Source organism: Taudactylus pleione, unplaced genomic scaffold (genome assembly GCF_031769625.1).
Source record: "Taudactylus pleione unplaced genomic scaffold, aTauple2 ptg000037l, whole genome shotgun sequence".
NCBI lineage: Eukaryota > Metazoa > Chordata > Amphibia > Anura > Myobatrachidae > Taudactylus > Taudactylus pleione.
In genome coordinates this window covers 393,304-407,342 of record NW_028284439.1, presented here as the reverse complement: position 1 = coordinate 407,342, position 14,039 = coordinate 393,304, and the positions used below count along the sequence as shown (strand labels likewise).

At 41.8% G+C, this 14,039-nt stretch overlaps 1 protein-coding gene across 1 annotated transcript in view; it reads left to right on the top strand.

Annotated features, from left to right (window-relative positions):
- Positions 1 to 14,039, top strand: part of PPM1L (protein phosphatase, Mg2+/Mn2+ dependent 1L) — a 242,008-nt gene that overhangs the window by 217,684 nt on the left and 10,285 nt on the right. The window contains exon 3 of the mRNA XM_088452355.1: positions 8,934 to 9,095. Within this exon, the coding sequence (XP_088308481.1) occupies positions 8,934 to 9,095 (162 nt within the window). The remainder of the gene's footprint in view (positions 1 to 8,933; positions 9,096 to 14,039) is intronic.

Genomic DNA, 14,039 nt, shown 5'->3' with positions numbered 1-14,039 from the left:
GTGCCTCGAGACAATCCTGTCTCGGAGGTCTACAGACAATTCCTTGGATTTCATGCTTGGTTTGTGCTCTGATATGCACTGTCAAGTGTTGGACCTTATACAGACAGGTGTATGCCTTTCAAAATCATGTCCAAACAACTGAATTTACCACAGGTAGACCCCAATTAAGCTGTAGAACATCTCAAGGATGATCAGTGGAAACAGGATGCACCTGAGCTCAATTTTGAGCTTCATGTCAAAGGCTTTGAATACTTATATACATGTGATTTCTTCATTTTTTTTTTTTTTATTACATTTGCAAAATCTCAAAAAAACTTTTTACACGTTGTCATTATGGAGTATTGTGTGTAGAATTTTGAGGACAAAAATGAATTTATTCCATTTTGGAATAAGGCTGTAACATAAAATGTGGAAAAAGTGAAGCGCTGTGAATACTTTCCAGATGCACTGTATCAGCAACTTCATAAACCCATTCTAAACTGTTGGCGGTTGCAGAAATTGATCATGCTTTGTGAATAATCCCAAACCCTTAACACAAATCATCCACAGAGGGACATGTTCTTCCTAAATTACACCCCCCTCTATTCAGCTTTAATCCTTTCACTTTTGCATAACAGTTGCATTATGGATTTTCTGTGCCCAAATAGTAACAGATACATCCTAAGCTTTGGCAGCTGTCAGATCCATGTGTAATTCGACTAGGTCATGTAAGACATTTGGGCCACCCAAGGCCTTTTCAACGCCAGTACTGTACTTTTTGGCCAATTAAATGATCCACTTGCAACTTCAAGAGATACTATGCTCAGTGTACATTCTTACATTGCTTTAAATGCAGAAATCAGGCTTATGTTGTTCTACAAGATCACCTTATCCACCATATACAGTCCAATAAGCACATACTGTACAATACATAAGATAACAGATTTAAATGGGTGGATTTAATTACTTACTTAAATTTTATACACATTATTATATGCTGCCAGTAAAATTTATATAACTAAACCTAACAACAAACAATCTCAGAACCAAACCCTCCCGCTCCCACCACACACACCATTCCACAACTATCATGGGTCTATCCTGGTAAATTGAAGATAAGATATATATGCAGTCACTGAGAATTGAGCTATTTAAGTGTCTTCAGAGCACTGGATCCACTCAGAAGAACATCCACAAACTGAAACTAAAATCCCAGATAGCTCCACTTCCTCTTTCTTCTTACAGAGCAGTAATTCTAGAGAAGAGGTCACATATTTATTATGGTCTAACCAGACTTTCTTCTCCTTTGGTATAGTGAAGCAGTGTTGTCTTTCTTTGAGACAGTTAACAGTGAAGGAGAGTGATTTTTTGATTTTGAAGATAGATCATTAACTGTGAATACAGGAGACCTGACCATGGCAAGCACAGTATCTCCCTCACAAAACTTAAGTACAGTATATTGGCCAGGAACAGGTTGGGTTAAGCTCCAGGTACTTAATGATGACTTGGCATTCTGTGGACTTTTTAGACCAGTGGTGTCACTTGGCGGGGTGCGTTGGATGTGGGTCACATCAGGTGACACCATCTGATGGGGTGACACCAAAGTAGCAGTGGTAATTGATTATGTGTGCCACACTGCTGGGAAAGGCTCGGGGCTTCTCAGCAGCTCCCGGAGATGAGGACAGGGCGTGACACGCGGCCACCCCCCAAAATTACACAAATCAGGGGATGTGAACTCACGGGCACAAGGCCAGGCCACCTTGTGCAAGTGTGAGGGGTAGGGAGGTGCCATACTGGGTGTCACCACCTGTTGTGCCCCCTCTACTAAGTGCCAAGAGAAACTGTGAGCTATAAATGTTCTATGCAGCTTGTTTGATCTCTGTGCTGGTTCGTCTCTCTCTGAAAACCAAATCAAGTAGAGTATGTTATTACTGGGGCCATTTATCAAATGGAGAATTGTCCTATCTCTGCTAAAAACATATGGCAGTAGCCCCCGTTGTAGAACAGATTCAAGGAGACTTGTAGGTGAAGCTCTTCTTGCAGAGCATGGGAAAGCATAGTTAGCAAGAATTATGGTGGTACACGTACTAATGCAGCCAGAGCCGTAACTAGACTTTTTGGTGCCCTGTGCCAGAAAGAGCATTGGCGCCGCCCTCATTTTTCATAGGAACATAATGCACCCAAAAAAGGGCCATGGCTTCATGGGGAAGGGCCAGGGAAGAGATAGGGGAGGCCAGGACATGCTGGGGATGAAATAAGAGGAAGCTACAAGCAAGTATGATAATAAACAGAAATTTGACAGGCCCAAACAGCGCCCCCTGACCTGTGGTGCCCTGTTCGATGGCACCGGCCGCACTACCCTAGCTACGGCCCTGAATGCAGCCCTTACCCTGCTGTAGTCATTATATGTTGACAATATCAGGATAAAATTAATGAAAAATGCCTTTTTATTTTATTTCATATTTTAATATAGTTTTTATGATTTTTTTATATATATATTTTTTATATTGGAGCAGCTTAAAACCTGAGCCAGGATTGGAGAGCTGCTCTTGAGAGTCACTGCTGCCATCAGTGCGGCAGTTGGAGTGCCACATTGCTTAATGTTTCTCAGTAATCCATCAGTGGGCAATAAAATGAAAGGGCAGTAGATCTCTTTGACGATCTTTTATCAAACGCATCTGCACATATCCCTGGGCTTGCCTCATTACCAATATTATAATAAAACTTCCATGGACATTTTGGGGTAAATTTACTAAAGTGAGAGTTTTCAAAAGTGGAGATGTTGCCCATAGCAACCAAACAGATTCTAGCTATTGGTATTATTGGTAATGCCTACCTGCGCTCTGACTTATATAATGGGGGATGTGTATTCATTCAGCAGCGGTACCTATAAGGTAACCCAAACCTTGTAGTTAATAGTGGTAAATGAAAGGGGGTACTGCGCTCGAATGAAGGGGTATTTTATGAGTGTTCCCAAAAAATGAGGTTAACAATCTGTCTGTTTTAGACTATTTATTAGGAGTCACACTGCTCCTTTATTAAATCAATGGATATATGTCCATAGGTATATGTATATTAAGGGTACAGTTTGTGGATGAATGTCTGTAACGTTGGTGGTTACCGCTAAATGGTCTGACTGTCCCAATCTTAGGGGGACACGGGACGCCGCCCCACCAGACACTGCTTACATACCTCGCGTAGAGAACTTAAACTTTTGGAGCCAGATTCACCCTTTTATGAGCAAACAGCACGTACCACACTGCATGCTATATACTGAAACACTGTATTTATCTAAGGAACTACCCTAAGATTGGGACAGTCAGACCATTTAGTGGTAACCACCAACGTTACAGACATTCATCCACAAACTGTACCCTTAATATACATATACCTATGGACATATATCCATTGATTTAATAAAGGAGCAGTGTGACTCCTAATAAATAGTCTAAAACAGACAGATTGTTAACCTCATTTTTTGGGAACACTCACAAAATACTCCTTCATTCGAGCGCAGTACCCTCTTTCAGATTCTAGCTATTATCTGCTAGTTAAATGTTAAGTAGAATCTGATTGGTTGCTATGGGCAACATCTCCACTTCTAAAAACTGTCACCTTAGTAAATATTTATATTTAGATATGTGCATCTAAATACTTTACATGCCAGCACTAAATTAGAAGGGCTTCTGTCCAACATGATATGACTACTTAACATTATAAAACTATTTTCTAAGGATTATATTTTATATCTAATATTTGGCAAACAAATAAAAATAGTTAATGCACAGTTGTCAGCTATGCAATGTCTGATTAAATAAAATGTACCCTTCAACATCGGGCTTATTGATAGCTGTCCATCATCAGATCCAGTCATATGTGTTATATCCGTCAGTCACATGAATGTGCCTCATCTCCACAGCTGTTCTCAAGTGATGACATGTATAACATCAAAACTATGGACAAGTTGTCCTAGTGCACATACATATTGCATACAGTAGATTCAGTGCATCACATTTAAAAATGAACTTTTATTAGTATGCTTTAATAACCATATTAAGTGGTAATATATATTTTAAAATCAGCTAAATAAACTTATAGAGAAAAGAGGTGAAAGTTTAAATAAGGCTGCACTGTCTCCATACCTAAGTATAATAGACTTGTGATAATATCTAAATCCTAATATTCCAATAAATCAGTCTTTTAGTAGTAATCTGATTGAAAGCTGAAGGGAACAATATGTATCTATCCGTGAGTAACTTCCAGTGGAACAATATACTGTATATTATGTGTTGTTCCAGAGAATATAATTTTCCATATGTTAACATCTATGTTTGGCATAGTATGACTTTACAATTAAATCACATTTATGCAATCTCCCATGGATTCAATTTATTGAGACTACTTTTCAGGAGACACTCAATTTAATACTGTATTTAAATCCAGTGCAGTCAAAGATCTCTAAAATGAGTTACAGTGTGTAGCTTTTGTATCCAGAATGTGGCAAAAACTAAGCTCAAATGTATATTTTATTCAGAATTCTACACTGGGGGTTCTAGCACAGTATAGTTCATGCTAAAAACTTACTTAAGGAACTTAATTAGACACACTCCAAAATTTGTACTTCTTTTTGTAGTGCAGACCAGACATATTATGTGCAATTACTTATGAACCTTTTTAAGAGCTTCTGTTTATACTCCAATATTCTTAGTTCCTGTTATATTATCATATGTTTAGGTAATTTACCCATAATAGGCTTATAATACAATTGAGTCCTATCGTTTGGTTAAACACACTCTCAAGTTACCAGTTTCATTTTATAGTGCAGAACAAACACAGTATGTGGGGTCACATGCGGGCATTAATTAGGAGCTAGTGTATATAATATTGTCCTTATAGTGATTGCATCATATGATAAGTACAGTATATAAGTCCTTTACCGTCCTCTCCAAACGTACAACATCTGCCTCCCCTCTCCTACAAGCCCTACACTCTCTCCCCTTCCTGTTCAGAACCTAAATTCAAGCTTCTCTCTCACCCATTCCTCTCCCATTTACATCTCTGACCTTATCTCCCTTAACACTCCTGCTTGACCTCTTCGCTCTACAACTGAATGCCAGCTCTCCTGCCAACTGATTACTTCCTCCCACGACCGCCTCCATGATTTTGCTTGTGCTGCTCCCTACCTCTGGAATTCTCCACTTCTCCCTATCAGACTCTTCACCTCTTTACAAAACTTCAAACTGGTTATCAAGAGCCACTTCTTCATCAAAGCCATCCATCTCTCATCCTCACCCTCTGTGCCATGCTCACTGTCCACCCCATCTGTGTCACCCTTGTCTGTCTGCCCCTCTTTTTTAGAATATAATCTCTCACAAGCAGGGATCTCTACCCCATGTGCTTTTCCTTATATTACATATACTGTTATATACTACCTACTCCTTACAATAGGACCTACACCTTGACTTCTGCCACCCTGCTACTTATTTTAGTGATAAGACTGCTGTTGCAGCAATGTTTATACAGAATATCATATACTTGTCCTCAATGTCTTATACTTTAAGTCACTGTTCTCTTGTTCTGCTCAACTGTTTATGTACTTTGTTATACGCTGCGGAACCTTTGTGGTGCCATATAAATAAAGGATAAGGAGTGAACAGGACACACACACCTATTCTCGGGCGTGCAAATCGCGGCATACTTGCTGCGGCAAGATGCATTGGCGGCAAAGTTATAGCAGGGCACATCTGTATTTCAGACCCAAAAGAAGGACACAACACTTTTAGTCTCTCCAAATCTGGGATCATGCCTTAATCAGATACATTTATGCATGTTTGCAATTTAGAATCACTTGACATAAACAGAACTCTTCTATCTGCCTAGAGGACACTGCTTTACCAAAGCAAATTCAGATGTCCTGCTGTTGCCTCATCCAAAACCGCAATCTGAGACCAGCTTAGACCAAACATATGTGCTCCTATTTAATCTCCGTGAAAAATATTTTATAGCGTATAAAAATCTATTTAACACATTTTAACAACTTGAAGCCAACAGTAGCATCTACACATTTCCTGTCATAGGCTAAACTTTAAGGCTCACAAAAATGCTAGGCTGAAAAAAGATATGCATGGCACTTGGGAAAACGATCATCTGTTACATAAAGAGTCAGTGAGAGATTGGCGTTGCAGGGCTGCCAGCAGGCCATGTGCTGGGGGCATGATTTACTGATGCAGACACAATGCATGGCTTCCAAATAATATGATCAGCAGCTGCAAGAGGCAGGACCCCCACAACAAAGGGATAGAGTGTAAATTATTAACAGGAGATTCTCTGTTCTCCTGGTGTCCAAAATAAGCTATGTTGATGGTTTTAGAATCATATTTCGTGCTACTTCAGGCTTTCTGCAGTGTTATATATCTCTGTGTAGCACCCACAAGCAGCACATAATAGTCTGTGTACTAGTATATTTTAACAACCCGCATATCTCCCAATGTTCATTGTTCTGTCTGTGTCTCGTTGCCGCCTCGAGCCTCTTTTGAGTCACTAAAGTGTTTCTCTTTACCTCTTATCTAGGCCAGCAGCTATTGATATTCACTAAAGCAAAAAGCATTAGATAAGCAGTAATATCCCCCAGGATAGAGTAAATGAATAGATGCCTTTGGTCGTTATGAGTTACCATTTATTATCTTAGGAGCCTAAACAATCTACAGTAAAATCTGTTACGCTTCTCTTCCTGGGACACGTAAACAACTTGGGCACCTACGTTGAAATCCTGCAGGAAATACATTTTTTCCCCAACTATTTTTTGTGAGTTGGTTAAGTGCTAAAGCTCACACAAAGAGGTCCATTCATCATCACTTCATTTCTATAAAAGAAGATGAAAATTAACATTTTCACCTACTTTTGTAGAAATTAAGGATCGGGGGTATTTAATATAAAGGTAATGCAGGAGATTTCTGATATCTCCTGCATACCTTTCAGCCCCGTTCTGGCTTGCCATCCTCATACACTAGTATGGTAGTGTTCACTCTAGCTCCGACGGCAGGCAGGGCGCCGGAGCTAGAGAGGGCAACTTTGTGCGCACACCTAAGGCGCGCGCCCAAAGTGGGGGCGTGTCTATAAGACGCGTCCCCTTTTTCGTCATACTTGGGGGCGTGCCCGGCACTTACGGACACGCCGGGCAGCCCCCAAGTGCTGCAGACAGGGAGAATAGATGCCGGGCGCATGCGCCCGGCGTCTACTCTCCGGCGGTGACCGGGTCACCGCACATTTCTCCACCCGCGGGACACTGCGTCCCGCGGGTGAAGACGGCACCCGCAGGTTGTGAGGGCAGGGTGCTTTTTGCCCTCCAGAAGGAGGGCAGGGCGCCGCGCCCCGCTAAAACAGCCTAGCGGGAACGCTAGTATGGGGACATAAATTCATCAAGCTCTAAAAATATAATATTTTCGGAGCTTGACTGCTGGAGCATTCGCCATCTTCAGCTGGAGTTTGCTCCCTTACCACCGTTCCTTCCATATGTCCGGCTACTACTATGAATCCACCGCTGCTACTCACAGTGAGTTGGATACTTAATTATCGGGAACCACTCGACCCACGATAATTAACATGATGAATGGACCCCAAAGTAAAGCTAAAAAGATAACAGAATGTCTCAGTTCAATTGCCTATTTCATTTATTTCAGTATATACAGAAGTGGCCTCATACACCTATCCTTTTATGCCGGGCACGAATTTTGCTACTTTTTCTACATTTTCTGTCTTACTTTGCTTGTAGTGTACTAGGCATTTTGGATTAGTGTTTTTGTAGCAAAGGAGTTGGTATAAAGTTGCAGATTAAGCATAGCGATGCATGGTGTGGGTCACTCGTATCTGACCTGTCTTTTGCCTTTTTACCCTAGATTGTGTACTTTTTCCTCAATTTTGCATCTGTTCTTCAGATTAGTGTTTTGGCAGGGCTCAGTCACAAAGTCCATAGCGAGCTACACAGGGCTATTTGGCGTGAAGTGAGGATGTGTTTGTGGACACATCTGTATGTCACAAAGGCTGGCCCTACATGCTAGCAATTGTAGTTACACGACACTTGGAGTGACGCAGGCTGCCTAAACCTGAACTACAGACATGCACAATTATAGTTGTAGTAGTTGTTTATAGGTGTGTGTGTGTTTGGATGTTCTTTAAATTTTTATATATTTGGGTTTACGGATCACTGTTGTATAGTTTATTGTATTTAAATGGCATATTTGGAGCCGTGGAGCAGGATGAACTGACAATATAGTCTTTGGATAGCCAACAAGTCAGTTTAATCCATAGCTCTTGATTTAGTCCCAACTCCAGAACATTTGGGAGATTATGTGTCCCAATAGTAGGTGCTGCTGGTACATGGCAATGGAGGGGTGTTTTGGGGGGAGGAGAGGAGGACTGGCGGTGGTCTAGTGCATCAGAAGCAGCAATAGGTATGTCAGCCCCCCATGAGATCATGGCATGAACAAACTTGAGATTACATGAAAGCTGTGGATTTTAAATGTAAAAATGATGGTACCGTCTAGCCAGGAGACGTAAAAGATTACACAAATTAAAGGGCTAAAAAACAGCAGTTCTCCTAAATTGTACAAAGTCCGTATCAGTGTCCATCAACTGTAGCCTATTTAGTTTTCGCTTGTGACATGTTGAAGCTATCTGTAAACTCCAGTGTGTTTCTGGACAGTTGGAATCTATCTTACTACTAATAATAATTAGAAGAAGAAGGTGCCATTTAATAAACTCAACGATTTTCAGCTATTTTGCGACAATGATTTTTTAAGGCAAGACCAACAATGCAACAAGCCAGGATTTGCCTTTAAAACAATTCCACCCAAATCAACGTAAGGTGGCAGTTTTGTAAAATTGCACCTCAGTAAATTAACCCCTTTGTCTCAGATTGTAATGGACTGAGCATTATTTTTGCTTTTTCTTTGCAGGTACCACATGTTTAATTGCATTGTTATCGGACAAGGAGCTCACCGTGGCAAATGTTGGTGATTCACGTGGAGTTTTGTGTGACAAGGATGGAAACGCTATTCCTTTATCACACGATCACAAACCATATCAGCTAAAGGAAAGAAAGAGGATTAAGAGAGCAGGTAAGATTCTGTCTGCATGAATATATATTACAAGCTTAAACTTCACTATCCGTTGCAAGAGGAGTCCTCTAAACTATACTCTTTATTCATATCCAAGAGCTTTTGTAATACGAATACTCATCCTACATAATTCGGGGATTTAATTTATCGTTTGCAGATCAGCACAATATTTGACTTGTTTGTGTGCTACTGAAATGCACAGCTAAAGCTAGAAACTAACACAAATATATTAACACTCTGTTTAAAGAGCAAGAAAACTATCTGACCTTTTTATATAGAACTGTGCATTAGGTAAATGATGCGCCTACACTTTATTGAATATGTCCATCATCGTCATCTCTTTTATTTCTCTGTAGCCAGTTAACATGTTGGGGGGGGAAGGGGGTTGTTTCTAAAACAGGAAGAATGTGAGTGACTGTTTTGTAGACTTGACATGATGGTAGAACCTTCAACTGTGTGTAATGGAACGGAAAGGTAATGGATTTGACAAAGCTGCAGTGAAGATTCAAAGTAACAATTAACCATATATTTTATTTTAATGGCACATATAAGAACATTTATATTTAGGTTTTTTTTATTGGTCCTAGGTGGATGCTATTGCAGTTATGACTGCGTCTTTATACTAATACCATTGGCCACGGCATTAGCATAGAGACGCAGTAATATGCTGCATCGCTCGCACCATAAATCATTGCACCAATCCTATGGAGGCACATGGCCGCCTGTTTTCAGTGCAGCGGAGTCTTTAGATGCAGTCTCTGAACGTGACACATGTTACCTCCCAGGAACACCCACAGATATCCCCAGCTCTTGCCTCTAAATTCATTCCGCGCCTCCCAATGGTAACCATCAAGATGCATGCACAGTGCTACTCGGACGCATGTGCAGACTGAACACATCAGCTGCATGCGTGCTGAATCAACATTACGTGCACTGCTGACTCGTGCCTTGATTCAGAGCCGCTCGCTCTGAATCAGGGCCGGGCTATTTTGTTTTTTGAGCGGCTAGGAAGATGGTCGCAATGGTCAAGACTATCGCGACCATCGGGCTTGCGACAAGACCCTTGTGGTAGGGTCTCGTTGCCGCAAGCCCCAGAGAGAATTCGGCTCTAACAGCTGAAATCTCTCCCACTGACATCACTCGTGATGTCAGTGGGGCCGGCCCCAGATGGAGGTGTTCACATGGGACCACCTCCTTTTGTTAGGGCAGCCACTCCCCCGGCCCGCCCACCAAAGGGGACGTGCTGTCACTCAACATCGACAGCACGCCCCCTTTGGTACGAGACCCTGAGCGACGGATTGCCCGTCGCTATCCGGGTCTCACGCATGCGCACGATGGAGCCGGCTCCGTCGTGCACATGCGCTCTGGGCCACCATCGACCCGGTTGCGAGCGCATAGCGTTTGCGACCCGGTCTGAATCAGGCCCTCAGGCACACATTGCTGACTTAGGCCCACATTGCTAACTCAGGCCCACATTGCTGACTCAGAGCCTGATTCAGACTTGGGAATAGAGTGAGATATCTCTCTCAGCTGATCATCTTGGTGAAACCATGCTGCACTGCAGGTGGGGCAGATTTATAATGTACAGAGAGATTTGGATTTGGGAGGAGTGTTTCCAAACTGACATCTAAATTGTAGCGTAATAATTAAACTGTGCAGTATTTGTGGGCTACATGTAAAAGCAGCCAGTATTTACCCCACATGCAAAAATAAAATGATGTATTTACACCCCTTGCATTGCAACATGGTTTGTCCAGGTACACAGTTAAGTGCTATCTCTCTCTCTATTCCCAACTCTGAATCAGGCCCTCAATCCCATATTGCTGACTCAATCCCACGTTGCTGAATCAGGCCCACATTGCTGATTCAGTCCCACATTGCTGACTCAGTCCCACATTGCTGAATCAGGCCCACATTGCTGACTCAGGCCCACATTGCTGACCCAGGCCCACATTGCTGATTCAGGCCCACATTGCTGACTCAGGCCCACATTGCTGAATCAGGCCCAAATTGCTGACTCAATCCCACATTGCTGAATCAGGCCCAAATTGCTGACTCAATCCCACATTGCTGAATCAGGCCCACAGTGCTGACTTAATTGCTGAATCAGGTCCACATTGCTGACTCAATCCCACATTGCTGAATCAGGCCCACATTGCTGACTAAGGCCCACATTGCTGGCTCAGGCCCACATTGCTGAATCAGGCCCAAATTGCTGACTCAATCCCACATTGCTGACTCAGGTCCACATTGCTGACTCAGGCCCACATTGCTGACTCAGGTCCACATTGCTGACTCAGGCCCACATTGGGTCTGATTCTGAGTTGGCAGCAAAGCTAAAAGGAGCAAGTAACTGCGCACCTTGTCAAAACCATATTGTCCTGCAGGTGGGGCAGATGTAAGAAGGATGTGTCTAAACTCAAATCTAAATTGTAGTGTATAAATATAGCATACTTGCCAGAGGGCTTTAAGAGTGGAAGGGGCCCGTCTGCATACTCCGATCAGGCTCCCTCCTCTCCAGCGGTGCAGTAGACTCTGGCATCCTCTCCAGAGCCGGGTCGATGGAGAAGTGAGTATATTTAATTGGGTGCAGGGTGTGCGGTTTGTAGGGCCCGTGTGCACCGCACACCTTGCACCCATTATAAATACGCCCCTGATACTTGCATGCAAAAAAAATGTGAAATATATTTGCACCCCTTACTTTGCTACATGGTCCTCTCCAGATACAAAGTTACAAAGTTACTTGCTTATTTTCTTTGCTCCCACCTCAGAATTAGCCCCATTATTACACAGGGAACGCAGCGCTGTACACAGGGCGAGGGGTACAGTGCAGAAATCCCATGTGTATGCAGTGTTATAGAAAACGCTCTGTAATTACGTTTTCCTCAGTGCATTCAGTTTTATTGAAGTTTTGCATGAAATGTTATTAAACACATAAAACGGATGTATTGCACAAAGCCTAATATCTGAGCAAACAAACCTGAAAGCTATTTAATCCTGAAAACCACATATGCAGTTAGGAATGACCTAAAAACATAAATTTAGAAAACCAGCATTCACATGATGATGTTTAATGTACATGATTTTCTCATTTATTCCCTGGGATTAGTCCCTATAGGATTAAGAAGCATCCCAAAGATTTGTGTACACTACTTCTATCTACAGTCAGGTCCATAAATATTGGGACATTGACAGAATTTTCATATTTTGGCCTCTATTCAACACCACAATGGCTTTGAAATGAAACAAACAAGATGTTGTTTAACTGCAGACTTTCAGATTTAATTTGAGGGTAATTACATCCAAATCAGGTGAACGGTGTAGGAATTACAACGGTTTCTATATGTGCTTCCCACTTTTAAGGGGCCAAAAGTAATGGGACAAACTAAACAATCCTAAATCTAACTTTCACTTTTTAATACTTTGTTGCAAATCCTTTGCAGGCAATTACAGCCTGAAGTCTGGAACGCATAGACATCACCAGACGCTGGGTTTCATCCCTGGTGATGCTCTGCCAGGCCTCTACTGCAAATGTCTTCAGTTCCTGCTTATTCTTGGGGCATTTTCCCTTCAGTTTTGTCTTCATCAAGTGAAATGCATGCTCAATCGGATTCAGGTCAGGGGATTGACTTGGCCATTGCATAACATTCCACTTTTTAGCCTTAAAAAACTCCTTGGTTGCTTATGCAGTATGCTTCGGGTCATTGTCCATCTGCACTGTGAAGCACCGTCCAATGAGTTCTGAAGTATTTGACTGAATATGAGCATATAATATTGCCCGAAACACTTCAGAATTCATTCTGCTGCTTTTGTCAGCAGTTACATCATCAATAAATACAAGGGAACCAGTTCCATTGGCAGCCATACATGCCCACGCCATGACACTACCACCACCATGCTTCACTGATGAGGTGGTATGTTTTGGATCATGAGCAGTTCCTTTCCTTCTCTTCTCTTCCCATCACTCTGGTACAAGTTGATCTTTGTCTCATCTGTCCATAGGATATTGTTCCAGAACTGTAATGGCTTTTTTAGATGTTGTTTGGCAAACTCTAATCTGGTCTTCCTGTTTTTGTTGCTCACCAATGGTTTGCATCTTGTGGTGAACCCTCTATATTCACTCTTGTGAAGTCTTCTCTTGATTGTTGACTTTGACGCATATACATCTATCTCCTGGAGAGTGTTCTTGATTTGGCCAACTGTTGTGAAGGGGTTTTTCTTCACCAGGGAAATAATTATTTTGTCATCCACCACAGTTGTTTTCCGTCGTCTTCCGGGTCTTTTGGTGTTGCTGAGCTCTCCGGTGCATTCTTTCTTTTTAAGAATGTTCCAAACAGTTGATTTGGCCACACCTAATGTTTTTGCTATCTCTCTGATGGGTTTGTTTTGATTTTTCAGCCTAATGATGGCTTGCTTCACTGATAGTGACAGCTCTTTGGATCTCATATTGAGAGTTGATAGCAACTGATTCCAAATGCAAATGTCACACTTAGAATCAACTCCAGACCTTTTACCTGCTTAATTGACAATGAAATAACGAGGGAATAGCTCACACCTGTCCATGAAATAGCTTTTGAGTTGATAGTCCCATTACTTTTGGTCCCTTAAAAAGTGGGAGGCACATATTGAAACTGTTGTAATTCCTACACCGTTCACCCGATTTGGATGTAGTTACCCTCAAATTAAATCTGAAAGTCTGCAGTTAAAGCACATCTTGTTTGTTTCATTTCAAAACCATTGTGGTGGTGAATAGAGGCAAAAATCAGAAAATTCTGTCAATGTCCCAATATTTATGGACCTGACTGTATGTACTGTGATCACCATAACATTTGGATTTAGCTCAGTCACATAACAAAATGTTTTGCTTGGTTCCTATACAGAGTATAAGAGCATATGGTGAAAACATAAGCAGTAAGAAAACAGTAGAATCCTGCAACAGTACTC